The following is a 27,632-nucleotide window of genomic DNA, read 5'->3' as shown; positions in this document are numbered from 1 at the left end:
GCCTCCCAGTTCTGCGCTGAGAAACGCTGTCCCCCAGCCTCTGTGCAAAGGAGTTAGGGAGATGCTCTGGAATGGGCCTGGCCTGAACCTGGCACCCTGGCTCCTGAACTCTCATGCTCATGTTTTTATCTGCCAGCTCTTGGCCTTGGGAGGGCAGGTGCAGTTGTAAACTTGGAGTCTCAAGACACCTCTGTCCCTGGTTCAGACAGAAGGTGTTGAATCCTGAGGATCCGGGGGTTGCCTGAATCTGTGACTCAGCCTGTTGTAGTCGGTTTAAGGCTGGACCCGCCCCCACTCCTCTAGGCCACCTGCCAAGGCACGGAGGTGGCAGCTGGGCCTGCGAGGGATTGGCTAGCTCAGCCCAGTCCAATTCTCCACACAGCTTCCGGTAAGTCAGAAGCCAGGGACAAAGACGTTTCCGAAAAGACAGGAGGTCTTGGAGGACTCGCTGCTCCTGAGAGAAGGTGCCAGGCTGGGAGGCGGCAAAGGGGGTTCTCGCTCTGAACAGGGAGAACTCCGCCCAGGGCTGGGAGGGCTGCAAGTGTCTGCTGGCCTTGGAGACTTCTGCTTTCCTGGTAATTGCACCCAGGGCCTATGCTCCAGGCTGAGCCGTTCTAGAATGCAAACAGTTCCTGTCTTCTGTCCCTTCCTCTCCCGTTGTTCCTCTTCTCTCTCATTATGTGGTCCTCCCACTTCTTCCGGCTCTGCCCCCAAGTCACCCGGTCTATATGGCTATAACCCTATCCAGTAAACCTGGACGTCCCCATCCCTGCCGGGGGGCCTCAGAACCTCAACCTCTGCCCATCTGCCCTGCAGGATGCTACAGCTGAGCCTGTCCTGGCTGGGGCTGGGGCCCGTGGCTGCCTCCCCATGGCATCTTCTGTTGCTGAGTGGAGCCTCCTGGGTTCTGGCCCGAATTCTGGCCTGGATCTATTTCTTCTATGACAACTGCTGCCGCCTTCGTTGCTTCCCGCAGCCCCCGAAACCGAACTGGTTTTGGGGTCATTTGGCCATGGTGAGTGTGGCAGTAGGTGGTCTTGGAGTATCAGGATAGATGTGTTCCCAAGGGGTGAGGAAAGTTGCTCATGGAATGAGGGTCAGGAAAGGACAGTAGAGAAGTGAGGGAGGGTCTGGGAAGCGTGCCTCTCCTCGGCCCCAGCATCCACTCCAAACCCTGAGGCCTTTCTCTTTCTCTCTCTTCCCTGCCCCAAGCCTGCTTCAGGTCACATTATCACCAGGATTCATGGTCTGAGGTCTCTTCCCCTCATTTATGCAAATCTGGCCTACACAGGAGCTCCCAGGGAGGACAGCCCTGGTCCATTCCCTTTGAGCTGACGGATTTGAGGCCTCACTGCAGCATGCAAAAGTCTGGCCCCTGCCTGGCCCATCCTTGTTGTCCTTGGCCAGTGTGTGTACCTCCCTGGACTGCCATTTGCCCTTTAGTGATGAGCTATGATCCCTGTGTGTTCCCCTACAGGGACACTGAGGGGCAGAAGAGAGATATGAATAGTACATCTTCGATTCCTCGGGCCCTGTTCTTTTCTTATCTTACCCTCCCCTCTCAAGATATATCAGTGTATCCATTGTCCAACTTGAGCATTTTGTTTTTGTTTGTGGTACTGGGATGAAGCAAGCTCTCTGCCACTGAGCTGCACCAAAGCCTGACTTTGTTCTTTTTCATTAGGGACCACTCTGGCCTCGCCCATAATAGCTACACTTCCTAGGAAGGGCTCCTTCCTCAGCATCTCCCCTCATTCCCAGCGCTCCTTGCTCCATGCTGCCCTGGCTCCCATTGCAGGGTCACACTTTACATTTCTGTGTCATCTGTGAGGGCACCACCTCCAACGCTGTTGATTCAAGTGCCGCTTTCTCTCCACGCAGTCCTTTCTCCTTCCAAAATCCTTCTTCACCCTTGTCATGCCTGATCAGGTAGAGTCCTGTAGGAGAACAAAACCAGAAATATGTGTATACACACACACACACACACAAAAATATGATTTATTAGAGTGGTTTACAATTGACAAGACCTGGATAGATCAACAGTGGCCATCTGCACACCGAGGAGAACAGAGCAGTTGCACATCTATGAAACAGGATGCCTCAACAGTCCCAGTCTGGTGCTCCAACGTCCAGAAGGCTCATAGAAAATTTCTGGTCTTCAGTCCACAATGGAAGGCCAAAGAAGTAGAAGTTAATGTTATTAAAGATGGATGTGCTCATGTGCAAGAGACAAAAAGCAGCAGGCAAGCAATACCCTTTTCCTCAAACATTTTTTAATATTTATTTTTATTTTATATGCATTGGCCTTTTACCTGCATGTACGTCTGTGTGAAGGTGTCAGTTTCCCTAGAACTGGAGTTACAGACAGTTGTGAGCCTCCATGTGGGTGCTGGGAATTGAACCCCAGTCCTCTGGAAGGGCAGTCAGTGCTCTTAACTACTGAGCCATCTCTCCAGCCCCTCCTCAAGCCATTTTTGCATCAGAAAGTGCCACCTACTCAAGATCTTCTCCCATATATATGAAACATCCTCACAGACTCACCTTGAGGTTTGCCTCTCAGCTCCAGCTCTTGTCATATTTACCATCAAAATTAACTCTCACAAGCCGACCCCTTGTCAGCTGGACCACAGCCACATTTTCTCCTGTCATGGTTAATTTATCTAAATCAATACAATAATAAAATCACAATTCCACCTGACCTAACTAATCCTACACATAGCCAATAATATGCTAATTCTTTGCCCTCCCTCAAGTAGATGGAAAAGGCTCTTGAGGAATAATCAGCCTTTTAGTCCTTAAGGTAAAAATGATGGTACAGGTTTACAACACTTAATTACTGATATTTCTTTTTTTGTTTTTTGTTTGTTTGTTTACTTTTTTTTCAGACAGAGTTTCTGTTTGAGGTGCCCTGGCTGTCCTGGAACTTGCTCTGTAGACCAGGCTGTCTTCAAACTCACAGAGATCTGCCTGCCTCTGCCTCCTGAGTGCTGGGATTAAAGGTGTGCGTCACCACCACCCGGCTGATTTTTCAATAAATGTTGTGTTACACGGTAAAGGAATAAGAGAGGAAAAATACAAATGTCTGCTTAATGTATGTGTATATATGCACAAACATATTCTTTAACAATATTATTTTTTTAAAGATTTTTCTTTATTTATAATGCATAGTGTTCTGTCTGCATGTAGGCCTGCAGGCCAGAAGAGGGCACCATATCTCATTACAGATGGTTGTGAACCACCATGTGGTTGCTTGGAATTGAACTCAAGATCTCAGGAAGAACAGTCAGTGCTCTTAACCTCTGAGCCATCTCTCCAAACCAACAATTTTATTATTTTTAACTGTGTGTGTGAGTGTGTGTTCCCACATGAGTGCAAGTGCCCTCAGGAGCCAGAGGCATCAGATATCCTCCCATAGCTGGAGTTACAGGTGACTGTGAGCCACCTGGTGCAGGTGCTGGGAACTGAACTCTGGGCCTCAGGAAGAATGTATTCTTAACTGCTGAGCCATCTCTCTGGACCCTGCACAAATCTATTTTGTTTTCGTTTTTTTTGTTTGTTTGTTTCTTTTGTTTTGTTTTGTTTTGTTTTTTGAGACAAGGTTTCTCTGTGTAGCCCTGGCTGTCCTGGAACTCACTCTATAGACCAGGCTGGTCTTGAACTCACAGAGATCCACCTGCCTCTGTCTCCCGAGTGCTGGGATTAAAGGCGTGTGCCACCACTGCCTGGCTGCAAATCTATTCTTAACAAAATAGGAAAGACCTACTCATAACAATTGCAATCCTTGTTTTTTGGGTTTTTTTATTTTAACTTGTCACACAGCATTAGCTTTTTTTTTTTTTTTTTTTTTTTTTTTTGGTTTTGGTTTTTCAAGACAGGGTTTCTCTGTGTAGCTTTGCGCCTTTCCTGGGACTCATTTGGTAGCCCAGGCTGGCCTCGAACTCACAAAGATCCTCCTGGCTCTGCCTCCCGAGTGCTGGGATTAAAGGCATGTGCCACCACCGCCCAGCGCATTAGTTTTCCTAGAGCTAGAGTTACAGAGGGGTGTGAGGGGCATAACATAGGTGTCTTGCTAGGGGGAGGAAGACAGGATAAATATTGTGCCCCATTTTGTGAGCATATCTAACTTAAATTCCCAGCAGGACTCATGGTCTGAAGTCTCCTGCCAGCTCTCCAAACCCAGTCACTTGTTTTCTTGGTGGTAGCCATTCTAACCAGATTGAGGCAGAATCTCAAAGTAGATTTAATTAGTTTTTCCTTGGTGAATAGAAACATTTAAAAAATACTTTAGAATATTTACTGGCAATTTGCATTTCTTATTTTGAGTAATGTTCAGTTTGTTGGCCCATTTATTAATTGAGAGTATGTGGGATGTTTAATTTCTCTCAATTTATATATTCTAAATATTAATTCCTTGTCTCATATTTTCTCAAGTTCTGTGCACTGTCTGTCCATTATGCTGATAGTTTCTTTTGCTCTACACATCTTTTTAACTTTTGTGTAACCAAATTTTTCAGTTCTTGGGGATGTTTCTTGTATTTCTGGGGTTCCATTCAGAAATTTCTCACACCTACAATATCTAAAGTTCAGTTCTAGCTAATATTTTTTAGTCCTTTACTATTTACCTATCACATGTCCTTGTATCCTCTATGTTATTTATCAAGTGTGTCTCATCTATAAATCATTTGTGTATGTGTTCCTGATGATTCATCAAACCACTGTTTAAGATAAGAAACATAAAAGTGAAGAGAGAGTGAGATGTCAAAGAGAGGCATGTAGGTTGAAAGTTGAATATGGGAAGAGACACAGGATGAACCTGGGGTGGCTCAGCAAGAACCATAGATTAATGCTGCAGGTAGACGGGGTGAGAGAGGTGGGGAGTGACTGGCAGAGAGTGGGGGGACACCTTTCTAGGACTAGCCTCAGACCTCTCATTTCCTAGATGAAGAGCAACGAGGAAGGCATGCAGCTTGCAGCACGCTTGGGCCACATCTTCCGTGATATCCACCTCTGTTGGTTTGGACCTGTCTACCCAATTCTGCGGCTCATCCACCCGAAGTTCATTGCTCCCCTGCTCCAGGCCTCAGGTATCCCTCCCAGGATCTCAAATGGCCTCTTCCCTGCTTCTTCTCCCAGTACTTCTCACACCTACACAGACCAAGCTGAGCAGGAGATGAAGCCCTATGCATCAGACGCCATAGCTCTGTCACCAATCTTCGGAATGACCATGGACAAGGTCCTGGGTCTCCCGGACTGCTGAGGTCTGTCTAGAGTGAATGAAGCCCAATCTTATCCAACAAAGGGAATCTGGGAGTATAGCTCAGAGGGAGAGCACTTACCTTCATGTGCAATGCCTTAGGGAAAGGAATCTGTTGTTATTTGAGGTCAGGGAGGGAGGTCTTCAAGCACAACTGGATAAAGGTTGTAAACAACAGCTCCAGGAACTTTCATTTCTCAGTTCTGTTTTTGTGATGGTTTCACAGATGACTCCTAGAAGCTCAGCCTCCTCCAAAAAGTCCATGTAGTACTGGGAAGTGTTTTAAGGTTCCTCTCAATTGATTTTGATGGGAGAACTGGCTACTTCCTCTAATCACTGCAACTTGATCGCTGAGGCTCTGGGTGGCATGGCCACCTTTCCAAATACTGGGATCGAGACTGGGGAAAGTGTGATAAGGTGCTTGATCCAAGAAAATAGAAATGTAGAGGCAGACACTCCGAGTCATCCATCTGTTACTGGAGTACCGAAGCTTTTTCTGTCCATCAGTGCTAATGACGATGGTGAGCAGACAGAAGTTGTATGTTTAAGTTGCGCTTTATTCAGATACCTGGTGACCTGAGAAGGCACCAGTTTAACATGCTTTATTAGTTACTTTTCTATTGCTGTGATAAAACACTATGACCAAGACAACTTATAGAAAGAAGGCTTTATTTTGGGCTTACGGTTCCAGAGAGATGAGTCTGTTACCACTATGATGTGGAAGTTTAGCGGCAGGCCAGCATGGTGACTAAAGCTGAAAGCTGAGAGCTCCCACATCACACCACTAACAGGAAGCAGAGAGAGAAAATTGGGGGTGGTGAGAGGCTTTTAAACCTCAAAGCCCACTCCCAGGGTCTCACTTCCTCCAGCAAGACCATCTAACCTAGCCTACCTCAAATAGTGTCACCAGCTGGGAACCAAGTATTCAAATGCCTGAAATATGAGAGACATCTCATTTAAACCACAGCACTACAACACTGCCTTACTAAAAAGCTGGGTGTGGTGCTATGCACTTGAATTCCCTCTACCGAGGAGGTAGAGACAGGTCAATTCTGGAGCTCACTGGCTAGCTAGCCTTGTCAAATTGGTGAGCCCTAAGTCCCAGTGAGAGACTTTGTCTCAAAAACAAAAACAAACAAACAAAAAACCAAGGTAGATGCCTTCTGAAGAATAACTCCTGAGGTTGACTTTTAGCCTCCATGTGCACGGGCACATGTATGCCATCCCCTTACCCCACACATGCATCTCTCAAGCAAGCAGCAAAAGTCAGTCAATATTCCCAGAGTTCAGGTTTGCCCCTTTGGCCTGGCGTTCAGGGCATTAAATGCTGTGCAGCTAGGCCATGACATTCTCATGGACATTGAGTCTTGTTAGTGTCTGTGGTCTGTATTGCATTCTTTTTACTGTTGCCGGGGCTGAGAGCAGTTACCTCAGAATAAGCAAACCATTAACTGTGTATATGTACAGCTCTATTTTCAATGTGTAGATTTCTATCCTCAATATGGAGTGAAAATATTTCCTTATAATATAAAATATAAAATCCCCTTAACCAACCCTTCAATCCATACCATCTTCCACCCTCCTGAAAGTACAGCCAGCATTTTTTTTTTCATCAGCTTGATATGGTGCAAATTCTTATCCTAATAGTGAAATGTTTCACTAAATCTTGCCCAGTGATTGGGCAAAACCAAAACTTAACAAATCAATATCTTAAGAGACCTCATTGATTTATATTGTTTGATGTTGGGTCGTAGGTGCTGCAGTAGAGAGAGAAGCTTACAGAGATGCTAAGCCTTCATTTTCTGAGGGAGCAGAGGGGTTCAGCCTTCTTGGAAAAAACTGACACCCAGCTAGCTCACTCCAGTTACTTTATTCAAACATGTACAAGGTTAACAGGGGCTGGGAAAGGTTCCCACTACCAGTCATCTTGCTCTTGCTGCCCATGAGAGCAGACAACCCACACAAACCTCAGTCCCTTTTAATTATGACTAGCCATAATCAAGAGTAAGAACTCCAGGTTTGCCAGGAGTGTCTTAGGACCAAGATCAGTGCAGCTGCAAGTTCTCACATAGCACCAAGTGCAGACTCTCCAGAGAGACAACATTTCTTCAAGGTTCGAACAGTCTCAAAAAAATTTCTCAGCCTCCAGTGATTAACCCAAACATAGCAAAGGCTTTGCTGAAGCATTTCTCTCAAAGCCAGACACAAAGGCTTTACTATACATTTCACTTAAAGCCAGATATTAAGGCTTTACTTACATATCGCTACAGATTTAACCAGAGAGTCGGACTTTAGTTTTACATTCATGTACTGAATTTTGACCTCAGGAATTTTAATAACCTTCAATCGCTATATGCTACTATCATTAAAGAAGATTCTTTTCTACAACCCCTCTGTGATTTGCTTGGGTCTTCTGTGATGTGTTTAATACCTCTGGTTTTATCTTTGTCATTTTAAAAAAATAGTCATCTTATCTTAGGGCAAGATCTTATTTTACTGTGCCAAAAATCCATTCTTTAAAAAAATACCTTTTAAATTTTCTTACCAAAAATATACATTTCTGTTTTCTCTTACATTTCTCTCTCTCCCACTAAACTGTTTTGTTGTTGTTGTTTTGGTTTGTTTGGCTTTGTTTCTTTTCTTGATATTCTGAGACCCAGAAACACAATAAACAAATGTATCCACTTCTTAAGAAAGTATTCAATCCAAGTTACATTTATGACATAATGTAGCAGATATAATTACTCTCTCACATTTATTGAGCTGTAAAGTTCCTGTCTGTGCAAGACCTAAGCAGACTTCATTGCTGCTTAGATTTTTTTAAAGTCTGTTTTACACATTTTTCCTTTGTCTCACTAATGTCTGAGAGTTTCAGAATCCTACATTCCAGCAGAGGCTGGCAAGATAACAAAGCCTTCAATGATCTTGGATGGGGAACTATATTGTATAAGCTAGAAGTCTTACGGGAGGGGGCCAAAAATCTTTATGCCAGTCCCGTAATTACATTATGAGATACAAAAGGCATCTGTTACCCTGAAAACTGTGGGAGAGAGCAAATATCTGGCTTTTTACTGAAGAAATAAAAGGCAGTGGGTATTCAGTAGTGCAGACTGGGCAGGAGACTTAGTGTTGGGTCTACCCACAACAGATTGGACTCAGAGAGTTTGTGTATTCATTCTAAAATATAACATATAAAACAGAGGCTGTAAATCTGTCACTCATTCATAATCAGGATCTCTAAGGCCAGATTAAATTTTGTTATAATAGATACAGAATACAAAATGGCACATAAAACAATTACACTATGATTGGTGAGGTGGCTTGGTGACCAAAAGCACTTGTTGCACAATCCTAACAACCTAGTTTGATCCCTGGCACCCACTAAGAGTAAAATGACAGAATTGACTCTACAGATTTGTACTCTGACCTCCACGTGACTGCCATGCATGCACACACACCCACGCATCCCACATCCCACACACACATTCACAATAACAGTAAAGGAAATAGATTTTGAAAACAATTCCATTAATTCAGAGTGCACTCTTAAATGGAAACAAGGTAGAAAATTTATATCTCTTGAACAGAACTTCCTGAAATGAAAGCAAAATACCAAGACTATTTGAAAGTAATAATGAGTATATATATATAACTATATAATATAGTTATATGATAATGACTATAATGAGAATAATCTCATTGTGTGTATTTAAGGTAATTTCTTTCCATTGATTTCTGATCATTGGATAAACAACAATAATTGTAAGATATTATGAATAATTATAGAAACATCTAATGACCACCCCCACCCCCAGAATGTAATACATACAGTGGCCAATATTTTTACAATAATTTATCATTTTCTTTTTCTTATAAGATAATAAACTTAATCAGGCCAATTGTCTGGATGTTCCTCCCTAAGTGGTTGTCACCAGGAATGGAGCCTATGACACCATTAAAGCAGGCAGAATTGTGAAGTAGATCAAACAACAGAACAGAACAGAACATTTAAACCAGATACCACGTGCGCCACAGCCTGAGAGAAGGAAAAAACTGCACTAGAGCACACTTTTAGCCCAGAAGCCAGGCAAGCTGCAACCCAAGCACAAACTGGAAGCACCGCAATTCAGTTCACTAAGTGAAGGTGACAAGGAGTGGCAGGAGCTGGGACAGGGCAAGACATGTGAGCCTAGGAGCCCTAGCCCAGGCAGTCATTGAGACTCCTTGGTAAGTCAGTGACTAACTGGAGAGTCAAAAAGCCATCCAGCCAGAGGTACCACACTAGATAACCAGAACACCGAGGTTCTTACTGCCTATCAACATGAATGCCAATGACTAGAAATTAAAACTTAATCTTTAAACTGTTCTTTATTGGGAGAGCCTCAGTCTGAGAAGGCAGAAAGTTTTAACAACAAAAACGGCTTTACGTCTCATCCTCAGCCAGCACGTTATATAGCGGGGGGTGGGGAGATGATGGAGGATCAAAAGACTCATTCCAGAGCTCAGCCTTGCCCCTCTGGCCACATGGTCAGCCCTATCCCTGAGGTTCACAGTGCCGATGCTGCTCCTCCTATCATGTCCTACATCTCTTTCCTTCCAAGAATGTGCCAAGTGCTTAGGGCCAAGGACTCCCCTACCCTCAAAGATACCCACAGGAAGCTACCCCCATGTACCCACCACTTAGAGCTGCCACTGCCCCCTCCATCAGCAGGGTCAATGCGACACAGCTGGACTCATCTGGGCGATGGTGGAGCTTCCCCTGTAATGTTCTGAGCACCATCTCCCTCCCAGATCACCCTCCAGCGTGGAGGCCCTTCCATCTAAACTGTTTGGGGTAATGAGTCACTGAATCATGGGGGGTCCTTCATATGTCATTTGCTTCCCTCAGCGTCAGACTCCTCCCTCAAGCATTGTCCGTCTTGGGGTTGGAGAGATGGCTCAGGGGTTAAGAGCACAGGATGTTCTTCCAGAGGACCCGTTTCAATTCCCAGCACCCATATGGCAGCTCACAACTGTCTGTAACTCCAGTTCCAGGGCTTCTGACACCTCACACAGACATAGATGCAGGCAAAACACCAATGCACCTAAAATAAAAATAAATAAAAATTAAAAAAAAAAAGAATTGTCCATCTTGTCAGAATGCTATTGAATGTGATAGGAGACAGAAATGCCTAGGATATATCTAAGTCACATTTGGGACATTAATAGGACTTTATTTAAATCTTGTCTGAGATGTATCTGAAGGGCACAATTTGATCAAGCCAGACTTTGTGCCATGTCAAGGAAGACCATGTATGTTGTGTCCATGACAAGTCACATGTCATATGTCCAAGGATGTGTCAGTGAGATCAGAGAGTTGCAATAGACACTGTGTCCTAGCTCTGTGGGAAGGCCTGGAGAGTGCTGTGCTGTGTTCAGATGTGGAAGGTGGGCTAGACAAAGTAGGAGCCACACGAAGGCATGATGGGGCATGTGTGCCATGTTAACCTGACCTTTGCTCTACCTTTGCTACAGCTTGGTCTGGTCCCCTCCTGTGTCCCCCCTTATCCCTGCTTTCTTTGCCTTTGCCCCCTTCTTGTCATGCTGAGCTTGGAGGGGAAATGCACAGCCCTGGCTGAGTCCCTACCCCTCCTCAAGGCTGTTGCCTACCTTTTCTGTGGCCCCTGATTGTCCTCTTCTGTGCCAGCTGCTGTTGCACCCAAAGACATGACCCTCTATGGCTTTCTGAAGCCCTGGCTTGGTGAGTATCTGAAGGTGAAGGTCAGGGGACTCCCTTGAGGCTGGGGGGAGGGCACTACCCTTGTCTATTGTCATGGCTGCCCTCCCAGGGGACGGGCTCCTGCTGAGTGCTGGTGACAAATGGAGCCGCCATCGTCATCTGCTGACACCCGCCTTCCACTTTGACATCCTGAAGCCCTATGTGAAGATTTTTAACAAGAGTGTGAACATCATGCATGTGAGTGTCTTGAACACAGGGTCCCAATGGAGCCTTGTAGAAAGCGATGTGGGGATGTGGTTCAGATGTAATCTGCAGGCGTAGCTCTGCTAGATGCCTTTGGAACCACAGATTTCCCTCTCCAAACCTTAGCTTTCTTTTTCTTTCTTTTTTTTTTTTCTTTTTTGGTTTTTTGAGACAGGGTTTCTCTGTGTAGCCTTGGCTGTCTTGGAACTTACTCTGCAGACCAGGCTGCCCAGGAATTCAGAGATCTGCCTGCCTCTGCCTCCTGAGTGCTGGGATTAAAGGCGTGCGCCACCACCACCCAGTTAAAAAAGATTTCTTTTGAAAAAAAAAAAAAAAAAAAAAGAAAAGAATAACAACTTCACTGGCCTTGTTGGGCCAGCTAGATCTGTCTTTATACTCCTTAAGAAAGTCTGGGTTTTCTAGCATGGAGAGACTGGGTTCTGAAAGAGAGAAAAAGCAGAAAGGCTTAGTATTTCTCCAAGTTTAGCTTCAGAGATAGCACATCATCTTTATAACATTCCTCAGATCAGAACAAATAAATCCCTAGTTCAGCTCAGATTCAAGACATGGAGAAGCAGGCCTCACCCCAATGGAGAGAGCTGCAAGGGCTTGTTGCAAAGGCTGAGGGTGGAGGAATCATGAAAAACTGAAGCCATTTCTGAAGCTTCCTACCACCGTGCTAGCAAGGATGGCAACGTCAGACATTTACTGATCACCTACTTCAGAAATACAGAAATATTATGACAGCGCCAAGACCTAACTCACCCGATATAATTTTCCACACTGCTCTAAGGTAGAGGTGACTGTGACTACTACATTATGGATGGTGAAACTGAGGGCCAGAGAGGTCAGGGAGCATGTCAAAGCTCACCAGCAGGAAGAGAGTATAAGCAGCGAAGCAGATATTTAAGTATGGTTTATGGGACAAAAAAATCAGGTCAACTTAATTATTACTAAAGATTTAAGAGGAGGGACCTTGTGCTAAGGCACACCGAAGGGGGACTTGAACTCGGGGCTCCTGTCTCCCAGACTTGCATGTTTGTCTCATATAATAATACCTCTTCTCACCCAAGTCTGGCCTACCCCGGGGTGGAGTGCCTGGGGCAGAGGAATGGCTCTTAGCAGGGTAGGAGACTCTACTCCAGTGTTTGGAGTTGTGTGGTGCCTCAAGAAGGCAAGATTCAGAGGAAGGGGGTTTAAAAAAAAGGAGAAAGAAGAAGGCAAGATTCTGTGCCATCTCAGTCCACTTCTCTGGCCAGGCCAAGTGGCAGCGCCTGACCGCCAAGGGCAGCACCCGTCTGGACATGTTCGAGCACATCAGCCTCATGACCTTGGACAGTCTGCAGAAATGTATCTTCAGCTTCGACAGCAACTGTCAGGAGTGAGTCACTGTCTTTGCCTGGGAGCGTGAGGAACCATGGACCAAGGGAGGAGGCTGGAGAGGGAGGGACTGGCCAGAGGGAGAAAAGGTGGGCTATAAGTGACATTTAGGACAGTGTAAAAACAAAGAGTGGTCCTTTCAGAGAGATGGAGTTGTTTAGCTAAGGCAGGAAGTTGTAGATGAAGACTATATTAACAGGCAGTTTGAAATAAGACATCTGGAAATTAGGTTGTGACACACAACCTGGGCAAAGAGCTTAGAGGAGAGCAGATTGGTTTGAGCTCCTGGTGTCAGAGGTTCAGTCCTTCCTGGTCAGGAAGTGAGGGGCGGAGCACCCCCATCACAATGGTGAAGAATACAGAAGGAAGGATGGTTATGCTTGCAACCAACCTTTCTCCTCCTTCCCCTGTTGAGTCCAGGAGGCCCCAACAATGGGATGTGGCTGTCCACATGCTGAGCAGGCTTCTACCCAGGCAGTCAGTCTTCTGGGAAATACCCTATAGACATGCGCAGAAATATGCTTCACTAACTCCTCAGGGTGTCTTACGCCAATCAAGGTGACTATCAAGATGAACTGCTACTGATCCCAGTAAGAAGAAAGGAAGTGGGCACAAAGTCCCGCCCCTAGCTGGGAAGCTGTTTCCATTGGTACCCTCTGGGAAAGGAAACAATCAATCTTCTTCAAAGGAGTGATACTGGGTATATCTACCACACTCCAAGACAGACCTCATTGAAGGGTTTACAACACGCCCCCCACGGTCCCATTTACCAGGCGGACACTTCCGCCTAGCCATTTCCGGGTCAAAGCGTCTCTCGTAGCCAGGATACCTGGCGGACCCGGACATCTCCGCCTAGCAAGTTCCGGCCAAGGCATCTCGCGTGACCAGAATCCGTGACGTTACATGGCTACGTAAGCGTGCTACGTGACCATGTGATCTACACACATGCATGGAGTAGTGACGTGACCTGGCCATGCCCCCAGCCGGTTTTTAAAGCGGAGCGCCATATTCCCGGCCTTCTCTCTTCTCCTCTTCCTCTTCTCCGCTCACGTGTCTCTCCCACAGGCCTGCACTCTCTATCCCTGTATCTCTAATAAACTCTTATAAGCGGATTCTGTCGTGTTTCGTGACACTTCCTTGCAGGGTAAGAACACAACGCAGCTAAATAACTAACATTTTGGTGCCGAAACCGAGCGGGCGCTCCCGGGTGCTTTGCGCCTGGAAACCCGCGAACCGGGGAATTTGCTCCGTATGCAACAGACCGCTCACCATTCGCCTGAATCGCATCCAAATTCCATACAACACCGCTTTCTTCGATTGGTGAGTCCCCCCATTTTTCGGCCAGCGTAAACGGTTTCCTGAATCTGTGAGAACGACCGTTGATCATCCGGCGCCTCACAAGTATTCTTGAGACCGGGGAACCCCCAGCCATGGTCTTCATTGGCTATGGTCGGCCCCTATCGCAGGCCTAACTTTTCTAGCCGTCTCCCACGTCTGCAGCCTGAGATATTTCTCGAGTTAGGGCCATCACCGTTGGTGCGTTCTGGGAGCCACGTGAGGCCGGCACGTCCATCTCCTTGACGAAGGGGTAAACGCTGTCTGGATTCCCGGGGAATCCTTTCCTCACCGTGGAGGGGGCCCCTGCTTCTGTGGCTGACGAGTCAAGGAGCAGCCTGCGCCCGGTATCTGCCCTTGGCCTTGGGGACGCCTGGGGCCTTGGCTCCGGATCACGTTTATTATTGTTAGGGCCACCACCGTTGGTGCGTCCTGGGAGCCACGTGAGGCCGGCACGTTCATCTCCTTGACGAAGGGGCAAACGCTGTCTGGATTCCCGGGGAATCCTTTCCTCACCGTGGAGGGGGCCCCTGCTTCTGTGGCTGACGAGTCAAGGAGCAGCCTGTGCCCGGTATCCGCCCTTGGCCTTGGGGACGCCTGGGGCCTTGGCTCCGGATCACGTTTATTTTTTATTTTTCTGCCTCCGCTGCAGACATGGGAAACGACTTCCAACCCTGTTAGTCCTTCCTCTCTGTTAGGCTGTCTTGTTGAAGCTTTAAAACCTCTCAGTTTAATGCCTTAGGTAAAGATTTCTAAGCTAACTTGTTTATGTTCAAAAAAAGTGGTCAAAGTATGCTTTAAAAAATAACAAAGAGCCGCCGAGCGGCTCCTTAGATCCCGATATTTCACGGGAGCTATCCAATCACTGTCGGCGTTCAGGCAAATGGAAAGAGTTGCTTTCTTCTTTCTCAATGCTAAACTGTCTCTTCTCGTTTCCTTCTCTCCTGCTCATATGATGTTAGCTATGCCTAAACCGGAAGATTCTCTGACTCCGGACTCTCTAACTTTAGACCCTGCTAATGAACCTCTACCTATCCGACCTCCGGCTCCAACTCCTAGAACAACCGTTCCTTCCGCTCCAGACTCTTCCTCTTCTAAAGCTGTTTCTTCCTCTGCAGCAGCTGCTTCCAAAGGCCCTGCCCTGGCTCCAAACTTCACTCCCCCTACCACCCGCTCTCGAGCTGCTAAATCAGCTGATTCCAGCCATCCAGAACCTTCCACTGTTCTCCCTTTGCGAGAGGTGGTGGGTGTGGATGGACTGGTTAAAGTTCATGTTCCATTCTCTCTAGCAGAACTCTCTCAGATAGAAAGTAAGCTGGGTTCTTATATGTCTAATTCTGCTTCCTTTATTAAACAATTTCAATATATAACTCAATTTTATAGTCTTACCTTTCATGATATATATATATATGATACTTTCTAATAATTTACTCCGGGAGGAGCGCAGGCGGGTATGGGAGCAGGCTAGGATTCACGCAGACGAAATTCATCAAACCAACCTTTCACACCCCCCAGGAGCCGAAGTGGTTTCTGACCGAGAGCCACACTGGGACTACAACACCCAGAGTGGCTGTCTAGCCAGAGATAGGTTTATTACCTGTCTCCTGACAGGCCTCCGTAAGGCTGCCCTAAAACCAGTAAATAATTCAGGATAAGGACGAAAATCTGTCTTTTGTTCCCCAGACCTACCTGACTAAAACTTAAGCATCTGGAGAGCAAGGCTCCTGACCCCACAGGCAAAAGAGTCACCTGTGGCATTTAAGGTGTGCCAGGGAAGAGATAAAAGCCCGAAAACAAAATTGCCAAGTGCTGTCACTCGCTGACTTCCAGAAGCTGTTGGGTCCCTGTTTTAAATGAGGAAAAGGCCATGGGCTACCGAATGCCCTGCCAGGCCATCAACAGCCTTGTTAAAAGTGCCGCCTAGAAAGACAGAGTCAGCTGACTGCCCCCAGGCACCAAGATGCATGGGTACATCAAGCTAAGACCTCCAACAGACCTAGGCTTGGCTACAGACATGACAGGGAACCCAGAACGCAGCAGGGAAGCGATCCGTTTCTTTCCTTCTGGACACCAGAGCCATTGACTCAGTCCTGGGAGTCTTGGGATGCCACCTCTCCTTTATTGTCGGGTACAGGGGACAGCCTTATCTACCTCAGCAGACACCGCCATTTAATTGTATTTTCAGAGGCATCCCTCTCACACATACATTCTTAGTGGTGCTAAGTTGCCCTGTACCTTTAATGGGGAGGGATCTCCTAGCTAAGGTAGGAACGTCCATTTCTTTTCACTCCACACATTTGCCTCCTCCCAGACACGCCAGCAGCTCTCTTACTTCTTCTCCTAGCCACTAACTCTACAGACTCCAAATATGCTTTTCATATCCTCCTGTCCCACGCTGCTATTTGGAGGGAGCGTGGACTTCTCACAGCAAAAGGAGGATCTGTGTCTCAGGCCATATAATGGCCATGCAGCAGGAAAAGTTAAATATCTCCTCAGACCAGTTCTAACACCAGGTCTTTTTTTCCAAGCCTCCAACTGTTCCAGATAGACTGTTAACTCCTCTTTTATGTCACCTAAGGTCTATTCTATGGAGCTATGCGGACTGTTCACTGCCTCAGCCATGTGACAATCCTTGCCCATCTCCAATACACACTGGAGATCAGGTTCTTCTCTCTCCTCCAGGTCATTTCCCTAAGTGGCAGGGACCCTTCAAAGTAATTCTTGTAACCCCTACAGCTGCTAAACTCAAGGGCTTTCCTCACTGGGTCCACCTGTCTTACCTAAAACCTTTTATCTCACCTCCATCCCAGAAAAATCTCTCTTCATATACAGTGAAACAAACAGGGGCCTCTCATTCTCAAGCTCCAGAGGACATCAGGATCCACTGCCTTGTCACCAATTCCAGAGGAATAAGGTATCACCCCTCCCTTTCCCAACCAGGGCCACACAGAGCCGGAGGCAAAAAGGACCATCAAAAATATCCAGGTGGTAAGGAATAATGTAATACAACCATTTATCATTGTTCAATACTCAGCAACTGATCACCTGTGTTTCCTAAGTGTTAACCTAATAAGGGAAACAGGTGCCTTAAATAAACTACCTCCAGCAAGGCTTGCCTAAGGAAAACAGGTGCCTTAAATGAACTACTTCTAATGAGGCTTGTCTCAGATAGAAATTAAGCAGGGTACTAAGACCAGATCTACCTCAGGTAAATGTCACATGCCTCTATCTGGACAAGCCAAACCTACCTCAGACAAATGCCAACTCCAAAACAAAATAATAATGATTCTTTCTCTCTAAGCTCTCTCTATGTCAACAGTATCTTGTTAAATGGGAGGTCCCCAGCAGCAGCACGGATGGACAGCCGCAGAACCAGGAGACGGCAGAACATCATTCCAGGACCTCCACCATCATCCCCGGACTTCACAAGATACCCCTCACCCCCCCAAGAGCCAACCAACGCCCACTATTCAGCTGGAAGCAGTTTTTGAGAGAAACGTCGCCCCCGTACCCAGTCAACCACAATTTTTTCTTTTTTTTTAAAAATAAGAGTCGGGAATGAAGGGTTTACAACACGCCCCCCACGGTCCCATTTACCAGGCGGACACTTCCGCCTAGCCATTTCCGGGTCAAAGCGTCTCTCGTAGCCAGGATACCTGGCGGACCCGGACATCTCCGCCTAGCAAGTTCCGGCCAAGGCATCTCGCGTGACCAGAATCCGTGACGTTACATGGCTACGTAAGCGTGCTACGTGACCATGTGATCTACACACATGCATGGAGTAGTGACGTGACCTGGCCATGCCCCCAGCCGGTTTTTAAAGCGGAGCGCCATATTCCCGGCCTTCTCTCTTCTCCTCTTCCTCTTCTCCGCTCACGTGTCTCTCCCACAGGCCTGCACTCTCTATCCCTGTATCTCTAATAAACTCTTATAAGCGGATTCTGTCGTGTTTCGTGACACTTCCTTGCAGGGTAAGAACACAACGCAGCTAAATAACTAACACTCATGCTCAGGAGTAGCTGATCAGCACAAATCAGACACCTTTTGTTGTTGTTTGTTTGTTTGTTTGTTTGTTTTGTGTGTAGATGTTTTGTGCCGGCCTTTTGTTTCATTGTGGAGTTTTTATTTTTATTTATTTTTTTTTTAAGAGAGAGGAAAAAAAAACATAAAGTTGGATGGGTGGGAAGATTCAAGAAGGAATTGGCAGAGGGGAAAGAATATGATCAAAGGTTAAAAAAAATTATTTAAAAAAAGATTTAACTGTCACCAGGCGGTGGTAACCAATTCCTTTAATCCCAGCACTGGGGATGGAAGGGGGTGGGGGGAGAGACAGGCAGATCTCTAAGTTCCAGGATGGCCAGGTCTACACAGAGAAACCCTGTCTTAACAAAAGCAAACAAAAAAGATTAAATGTCACTGAGGATTAGACAGTGGAAAATTGCCTTCTTTTTTCTTCTCTTTTTTTTTTCTTTTAATTTTAATTAAAGTTTGAGTCAGGCTGGATTACGTAGAGAAACTTTTATTTAAAGAATATGAAACTTTTCATTTTTAGAAAGGGTCTTACTACATGACCAGGTTGTCATGGAGCTCACAATCCTCCTGCCTCTTTTTCCTAAGTGTTGAGTTTGCAGCATGAACACCAGGTCCAGTTGGCAACTAGATGTTAATGATGTCAAACAATCATCCAGAAGGATGTGAACTTCATAGTGCGTTTTTTCAGGCAGCCATAGGTATTTAAGACGAGAGTTTAAGTCACAGCTGAATTTGGATACCAGCTCTTTAGAGGACGGACAGTCAGGTAGATATACAATGTAGGATCTGGAGAGGGAAAGTTCTGAGCGTGGTGTGGAAAACCCGGCAGATATCGGCAAGAGAGCTGAGAACAATGCCCATGCCCACCCTGGAATCCCGGGAACATGAGGGCTCATAAAGAGTAAGAGGCAGAGAGAAGTATGGTTGGAAGGCACCTTTTTTTGGAGGGGTGGATCTTAGTCCTGGTCTCTGCATTAGGGAGGGGATGGTTGTGGGGTTTCATGTGTCCTAAGAGTTTGCTTTCTCTCTGCCCCTCCCTGCCCTGTAGGTCTCCCAGCGAATACATTGCTGCCATTTTGGAGCTCAGCTCCCTCATAGTAAAACGGCACCGCAAGCTCTTCCTGTATATGGACTTCCTGTACTACCTCACTCTTGATGGGCGGCGCTTCCGCAAGGCCTGTGACATGGTGCACAACTTCACAGATGCTGTCATTAGGGAGAGACGCCGCACCCTCAATAGCCAGGGTGTTGATGAATTCGTGAAGGCCAAGGCTAAGTCCAAGACTTTAGATTTCATCGATGTGCTCTTGTTGGCCAAGGTGGGCTTTCCTGGCATCTGATTTGCGTGGATCTTGATGTTCAGTGTTAGCTAGAAGTTGAACTTAATCTAGAAAGTACTAGGGTGGCATGAACAGTGGTTATAAAAAGGAGGAAAAGATTGGGGATAAGCCTTAGAGGTGACTGTTGAATGCTATGTAGAAGAAGCAAAGAACAGCAAAACGCCAAGGAGGAAATTGTGTGGAAGGCTCTGGAGATAATACAGGGGAATCCTTTGTGCACAGTGGGTGTCAGGGCTTGTCTCAAGACAGACTCGGGAATGCTCAGAGACTGTATGAGTTGTGGTCTTGCTTTGTCTACAGGATGAACATGGAAAGGAGCTGCCAGATGAGGATATTCGGGCAGAGGCTGACACTTTCATGTTTAGAGGTGAGGGTCCCTGTGTAGAGCTACAGAGAGCGTAGGATCTGTTAGTCCAGAGTCATCTGTCAGGGGCATACTCAGGATCCCTCCATTCCTTCCTTCCATCCCTTCCTCATCCTTCCCAAAGACCTCACTGTGTAGACACTGTCCAGCCTGTGGTGTGGAAGCAACCCAGAGACACAAGTCTTCCCGTCTATCCTGCAGGCCATGACACTACGGCCAGTGGGCTCTCCTGGGTCCTGTACAACCTGGCGAGGCACCCGGAATACCAGGAGCGCTGCCGGCAGGAGGTGCGGGAGCTGCTGAAAGACCGAGAGTCTGAGGAGATTGAATGGTGAGTACAGGTCCTTATGATCTGTTCTATAGCCCATCTCTTCGACACTGCTCCCCAGATGGGGAGGAGAAGCTCTTTTTGTTGATTCTTCCATTATTGCTTGGTGTGCATAGAAGCCGAGCTCAGAGGGCGATACCCAGCCTGGCTGGCGAGAGAAAGGCTGTATGCTCAGTGACAGAGGTCTCACTAACTTGCTAGTCAAATTGGCAGAGGTTTATCAGTCATCTGTATGCTGTGCAGACTGGGGAACCGTGCCCTTCAGGGTTGCCTGGGGAATCGGTGGCAGTAGGAAGAGAGCAGATGCCACCAACACAGATTCAAAACTCCCCTCCCTCCTTTGCTTGTCTGCTTAAACTTGCATTTCCTCCCGGGGCCTTAGCTCCCCTTTGTTTTTGCTCTTCTGTTTAATTCACACATTTCGGTCAATGCTGGGGATACACAAAGATCTCAATGGATAATAGGTATCTAGCTTTTCTTTCATGAAGTGAGTCCACAGTGCCTACCATGTCATAACTCTGTCCTGGGCAACATAGGGAAACACTACCTCAGAATTACAGGTTTTTTGAGGAAGGATATCTTTATGTAGCCTAGTGGGATGATTTGAATAGGAATGACCCCCCCCCCATGAACGCATGAGTTTGAATACTTGGTCCATGGGGAGTGGCACTATTAAGAGGTGTGCCCTTGTTGGAGTAGGTGTGGCTTTGTTGGAGGAAGTGTGTCACTAAGGGGTGGGCTTTGAGGTCTCAGAAGCTCAAGCCAGTTAGTTCACTTCTCCAGCACCCCGTCTGCCTGCACACCACCATGCTTCCTGTCATGATGATAATGAACTGAACCTCCAAAACTGTAAGCCAGTCACAATGAAATCGTTTCCTTTATAAGAGTTGCCATGGCCATGGTGTCTCTTCACAGCAACCCTAACTAAGACACTAGAGTGGCCTCAAATTAATCCTCATGCCCTTCTTGAGTGCTGGTATTATAAAACCATGTCACCATGCCCATTCCTAGATACATTTTTAAGTTGATCAGTTTGCAGTGGGATATTTGCTATGCTGCCCAGGCTGGTACCAAACTGATGGACTCAAGCAATCATCCTGCTTCAGTCTACAGAATGGCCAATCTTAATAGCTGAACAAAGTCGAGTCAGAAAAAAAAAAAAAAAAATGGAAGCCAGTCTGCTTGATGGCACAGTAAAGGAGGCAGTCGCAAGTTCTTCAGGTCAAGGAGACATCTCTGCTATACCAGGAAGGAAACATGCATGAAGATAGTTTGTCATGCTTAGGGGTCAGAGAGAGCAATGTGCCTGGATGCTCGCAAATGCACATGTGAGGACCAGGTAGGCTTCTCATGAGACTGGAACTGGGAATACAACATTTTGAAACTGTGAAGAATTTGAGCTTTGGCAGGCGGTGGTGGCACACACCTTTAATCCCCAACACTCAGGAGGCAGAGGCAGGTGGATCTTTGTGAGTTCCAGGCGAGTCTGCTCTACAGAGTGAGTTCCAGGACAGCCGGGACTGCATACAGAGAAACTCTGTTTCAATAAATAAATAAATAAATAAATAAATAAATAAATAAATAACTCACTCAAACTTTAACCAAAGGTGTGTCCACTGACGACCTTTGGAAGCCAGTGTAAGATCAAAGGCAAACGTGAGTGGGAAAGCCAGGTGTGGTGATTCAGTCTATAATATCAGCACCAGGATGCTGCAGATTATAGTGAGCTCTATTCAGCCTAGGCTGTAAAGTAAGACCTTGTCCCAAAATGAACAAAAGAAATGTGTGTGGTGTGCTGTCTTTAGGGCAACCAGACCCTGTGCAGATGTGGCAAGGCATTTGTGGGCCATGTGTTTCACTGTTGGCCAGAAGCACCCTGGGGAGCATGCCTGAGGCTTCAGCTTTCCCTTCCCCATGCTTGATTTCCCCTTTTGTCTCCTGGGAGGTCTCTAGAGCCTTCAGTCATATGCCCTTCCAGGTCTTTCCTCAGCAGTACCTCCTGTACACATGTGTATATAGTGATTTATTCTTTTTACTCAGCATCGTGTCCAGCTGCTCCTTCTTTTGGGTTCTGTGTGGCATTCCACATTTGTTCAGCTCAGATCTCCACTGGGGACATTTATGGAAATATTTTCAATGAGAAAACATATTGCTGAATTGCCTTTTAGCATCTCTATGCCGATTTACTGTCCAGTGTGTAATGGGACTAGTGGTTCCTATTTCTACCTTTAGACTAACTGTCAAGTATTTTGTTAAATGGATGTATCATGATTTATCAAAACATTCCTATCTTAATGGACATTTTCCTAGCTTCCAAACTTTTTCTCTTTTTTAAGTATCATATTTATTTATTTATTTACTGTGTGTTTGTGTGTTGAGCCATCTTGCTGGCCCTCCAGCTTTTTCCTCTAACAAACACAATCTAGGGAGTATCTGTGTACTTCAACCCTTTGTATCATGTGTGAATACCTGCGCAGGACAAATTCCAAGACTACAGTTGCTGAAGTAAGACCTTTTGACTGTATGCTGGTAAACTGTATATTTAACAATGCCTTTTGGATTGGAGAAGTGGCTCAGCAGTTACTTGCTATTCTTGCAGAGGACCAAATTTTGGTTCCTATTTACCCACATTGGGTGACTCACAACTGCCTGTAACTTCAACTCCAGGGAATCTGATACCTTCTCTGGCCTCTGCATACATATATAAACACCACTCATGAGTTCTATAACTAATGAGTTCTATAACTCAGTGGCTCTTGGAAAATCAACTTCCACATACAGACCTGGAGAGTGCTCAGTTCTCACTGTCTTCTTCAGTATCCGTATATGTTGTGGAACTTGAAAGTGTTTGCCGATCTGACAAGTTATAGCACACTCTGCTACAAGAATGAACACCACTGTATATATTGATAGTGTTGAACATGACGTTCATCTTTTTTTTTTTTTTTTTTTTTTTTTTTTTTTTTTTTTTTTTTTTGGTTTTTCGAGACAGGGTTTCTCTGCGTAGCTTTGCGCCTTTCCTGGAGCTCACTTGGTAGCCCAGGCTGGCCTCGAACTCACAGAGATCCGCCTGGCTCTGCCTCCCAAGTGCTGGGATTAAAGGCGTGCGCCACCACCGCCCGGCTCGACGTTCATCTTTTGATCAGCCTTGCATACATCTTTTTCTTTTACATATCAAATTACTTTGTATTCATACCTTTGGAATTTCTATGTTTTTTCCTGATTTGTAAGAACTCTTTTTAAAATGTTTTTAATTTTTGTTTTGAGACAGGGTCTCACTATGCTTTGGCTGTCCTAGAACTCACTTTTAGACCAGGCTGGCCTCTAACTCAGACAGATCTGCCTGCCACTGTGTGAGATTAAAGGCACATACCAATACATCTAGCAATTATTTGACTTTTAATTTTTATATATTTTCATGTGCGTGTATGTGTGTGGCTACATGAGTGTCTGCCATGTGTGTGGTAGTGTGTTACAGATGACAGAAAAAGGCATCAGATACCTCGGAACTTGAGTTATAGGCAGCTGTGAGCTGCTTACCATGGATTCTGGGAAACAAATCGTTAACTGTTGAGCCATCTTTCCAGCTCCAGAACTTTAGAAACTGTGTGTATGATGTGTGTAGGTGGTAAGCATGTGTATATGGGTGTTTGTATGTGTGTGAACAAACATGTGTGCATATGTATATGCATGTGTGTGGAGGCCAGATGTTGACATCAGATGTCTTGGTTTTTCCCACTTCCTTTACTGAGTCAGTGTCTCACTGAACAGAGGTTGCTGGTGGGTGCGGTAAGTCTAACAGCTTATCTGGTCAGCTATGACCTGGTGGATGGTGGAGATCTGGACTCTGCTCTTTGTACTTTCATGGCAAGCATTTTATCTACAGAGCCATCACCCAGCCCTAAGAACTCACTACATATTAAAAGTCTCGTCTTGGTTCTTCTTTTTCCGGAATGGAAGTCATTTTGGTTTTAGTTAACCATCTGTGACACTAGGAACATTTAATTTACTGTCTTTCTTTGCAGTGCTAGGGATGGAACCCTGGGCCTTGGACACAGTAGGAAGTGATGTCGCTTGACTTCCCAGTGCCCTGGTGTTGGGTCCCTGGGCTACTGTCTGCTCACGACAGGTGGCCTCTGTACATGTCTGCATCCCCAGCATTAGTGCTTGGGTCCCTCTGTCGCCTCACACCTCACCCAGCCTCCATACATGTTAATTCTTGCCTGGAGTAAATGTGACATAACATCCCTCCCACTGCCAAAAATCTTTCATTTCTCTGATAATTTACGAGCTGGTGTGTATTTCCCCTTCCCTCTTTCTTTCTTTCCTTCCTTTCTTTCTTTCTTTCTTTCTTCCTTTCTTTCTTTCTTTCTTTCTTTCTTTCTTTCTTTCTTTCTTCCTTCCTTTCTTTCTTGTTTGTTTGTTGAGACAGGGTTTCTCTGAGGAGCCCTGGCTGTCCTGGAACTCACTCTGTAGCCCAGGCTGGCTTCAAGCTCACAGATCCGCCTGCCTCTGCCTCCCGAGTGCCGGCATTCCCTATTTTCTTTGGTCACCCCTCCTCCTCTTCTTGACAAGTTCTTATTCCACTGAACTGTTAGTCATATAGCCTGGGCTGGTCCTGACCTCCTTCTGCCTCAGCGTCTCAAGCCCTGCAATTATAGCTGACATAGCTGTGAGCCACCATGCATGGGATTTTCTTTTGTTTTTTTTTTTTGTTTTTTTGTTTTTTTTTGGGGGGGGGGGCGTTGAGACCCTATATTTCTACGTGCCATGGCTGTCCTGGTGCTCATTATGTAGACCAGGATTGCCTGGAACTCATAGAGCTCCGCCTGCCTCTGCTTCCCAGTGCTGGGATTAAAGGCGTGCGCCACTGAGCCAGCCTTCCTTTTGGTTTTCACAGAGTTGTCTATGTAGCCCAGGCTGGCCTTGAATTTACCATCTTCCTCCTTTTGTCTCCAGGAATTATAGACCCAACCTAGACATCTCTTTTTAAATATCTTATCTTGCCCCCATGTGAATTCTTAATTTATACCTTCTCCACTTTTCTCCTGGGTCATAGGTTCTTTATTTGTTGATTTTCGAGATTTCCTGAGTGTGTGTGTGTGTGTGTGTGTGTGTGTGTGTGTGTGTGTGTATCCTCTTTATTTACCAGCTATTAACTTCTCATGTATTTATGAGCATATCTGGAGTCTACTAATATTCCTTTCATCCCAGCACTTAGGAAGCAGAAGCAAGAGGATCAAGGTTAAAGGCCATCCTTAATCGTTTAGCTAGTTTAGACCAACATGAGAACTGAAACACCAAAGCAAAGGGGCTAAAGCAGAGATGACTCGACAGTTCAGAGCACTCACTGTTTTTCCAGAGAACTCTAGCTGAGATCCCAGCACCAACATCAGGCAGCTCACAACCGCCTACGATCCACCTCCAGGAGATCTGACACCCTCTTTTGGCCTCCACAGACATATGTGCCACACATGCATACACATGCGCACTCATAACTTTAAAATATTAATATTTTTTAAACAAACAATAGTTTGGGTACACAACCATGGATCAGCCTCACCGAGTGGCAGAGGGACTGGGCAGGGCTCTGGTATCGCTCCTGGATAACTGTGTGGTGGTTCCTCAGGGACGACCTGGCCCAGCTGCCCTTCCTGACCATGTGCATCAAGGAGAGTCTGCGGCTGCATCCCCCGGTCACGATGATCTCCCGCTGCTGCACCCAGGACGTTGTGCTCCCAGATGGCCGGGTCATCCCGAAAGGTGCCTCAGTAGGAGGAAGGACCTGGGTAGGATGGGGGTCCCCAGAAACAACATGGACCTTGTCCTCATGGTCTCCTTACTCAACAGGGAATGTCTGTGTCATCAGCATCTTTGGAGTTCACCACAACCCTTCAGTCTGGCCAGACCCTGAGGTGGGAACCTGTCCTTTCCCCAACTCTGGGACCTGAGGAAAAGGCACGGGCCTACCTGGGAAACCAGAACTATACTTCTCCTTTCTCTATGTCTGTCTTTACTGCGGTTGGCTCAATGTCGGAAGAGACACAACGGGTTAGCATAGTCTTGCCTGGCTTGCAGGTCTACAACCCCTTCAGATTTGACCCAGAAACCCCACAGAAGAGGTCTCCTCTGGCTTTTATTCCCTTCTCAGCGGGGCCCAGGTGAGGCTGGTGGTCTTGGGGTAAAGGGGGAGGAATATGGATCTGATAGTGGGGACAGGGGACAACTGGGTGGGTCAGGATTCTGGGTCTCCTTCCCGACCTGTGTTTGGGTTATGTGCAAAGGTCTGCAGAATCAAGGGTTGCAAGGCCAAAGGCTCTGTACTCTGAGCCCCGCCCTGGTTCGAGTTGGGCGCTGAGGGGAAGGTCCCAGTAATACGGACGGCCATCCAGCGCCCTCCTGCCCCTCAAACCGACCAGGTGCAGCGGGCACACGGTCAGCATGGGTCCGAGGGTGCCTGGCTGGGTCTCCGTGCAGTCCCCACCCTGTCCTCCCGCAGGAACTGCATAGGACAGACTTTCGCCATGAACGAGATGAAGGTGGCGCTGGCGCTCACCCTGCTGCGCTTCCGCGTCCTGCCGGACCACAAGGAGCCGCGCAGGCAGCCGGAGCTGATCCTGCGCGCAGAGGGCGGGCTGTGGCTGCGGGTGGAGCCGCTGAGCACCGGTGCACAGTGACCCCCCAACATCTAGCCTGGGACCACCCCCACCCACCCGCCTACCTTTTTGGATTTCTGAATAAGTAGAGCTGTCTCCTGTGCCTGAGGGGCAGTGAGCACCAGCCCAGAATTTGACCCCAAGAGTCTCACTGCCTGCTGGGTGACCACAGGGCCTCCATGCTGATCAGTGTTCTCCTGGAGTTCAAGCCTAGACTTTATCCTGTGAGATCTACCATAGGTGTTTTGAGTGGGAGAGGGGAGCAGGCTTTCCACTAGAATTGAGTCTTTGTGATCATTGAGGCAAACCCTGAAAGTCACTTCATTTCCACCTTTATTCTCTTGTGGTCAGACTTAGAGCGATCCTCCGGGAGCAGACCGCTTCACTAGACCCGGCCTCTTACATAGGAAGGGATAGTTGTAGGATCCGAAGTTCCTCCAGCGTGGGGACTCTCGGAACCCTGAAGGATGGTGTTAAATAACTTTTAGGGCTTGTGATGGCTAAAGCAGCTAAAATTTATGTGCAATTATACTGACAGGCTCCCCAGCTTTCTTTTGCCTTTTCGGCAACAGTGCAGTTGTCCATTGAGCACTCCTGCCTGCAGGAGGCTCTCACAAACTTACCCTATTGAATCACTTCCCAGCTCTGACTTTTCTTTTCCTATCACAAGATCGTTAAAACTGAGTTTCAAGGGCTGGAGAGATGGCTCAGCGGTTAAAAGCACCGACTGCTCTTCCAGAGGTCCTGAGTTCAATTCCCAGCAACCATGTGGTGGCTCACAACCACCTGTAATGAGATCTGGCGCCCTTTTCTGTATACATAATAAATAAATAAATCTTAAAAAAAAAAAACAAAAAAAAAAAAACTGAGGTTCAAGGTTCAAGGGCTGGAGAAATGGCTCAGAGGTTAAGAGCACTGGCTGCTCTTCCAGAGGTCCTGAGTTCAATTCCCAGCAACCACATGGTGGAGACACAACACTGT

General features: G+C 46.5%; 1 protein-coding gene across 3 annotated transcripts; it reads left to right on the top strand.

The window, feature by feature from the left end:
* Positions 1-22: 22 nt before the first annotated feature.
* On the top strand, positions 23-27,430 carry LOC114680844 (cytochrome P450 4F6). 3 transcript variants are annotated; one of them, XM_028854015.2, is made up of 13 exons: positions 23-388; positions 817-1,015; positions 4,940-5,084; positions 10,941-10,994; positions 11,083-11,210; positions 12,476-12,597; positions 19,012-19,282; positions 19,604-19,670; positions 19,869-19,998; positions 25,625-25,758; positions 25,846-25,910; positions 26,074-26,156; positions 26,495-27,430. In XM_028854015.2, exons 2-13 carry the CDS (start codon positions 818-820, stop codon positions 26,670-26,672), a joined length of 1,575 nt encoding a protein of 524 aa, XP_028709848.1. In that variant the 5' UTR covers positions 23-388; position 817; the 3' UTR covers positions 26,673-27,430. The 3 variants fall into 3 exon arrangements, with proteins under 3 accessions (XP_028709848.1, XP_028709846.1, XP_028709847.1); XM_028854013.2 differs by having other exon boundaries at positions 385-464; XM_028854014.2 differs by lacking the exon at positions 23-388 and adding an exon at positions 481-575.
* The last annotated feature ends 202 nt before the right edge of the window (positions 27,431-27,632 follow it).

Source organism: Peromyscus leucopus, chromosome 22 (assembly GCF_004664715.2).
Source record: "Peromyscus leucopus breed LL Stock chromosome 22, UCI_PerLeu_2.1, whole genome shotgun sequence".
NCBI lineage: Eukaryota > Metazoa > Chordata > Mammalia > Rodentia > Cricetidae > Peromyscus > Peromyscus leucopus.
Note: the sequence above shows the minus strand (reverse complement) of the source record. Positions and strands in the feature narration are given on the sequence as shown.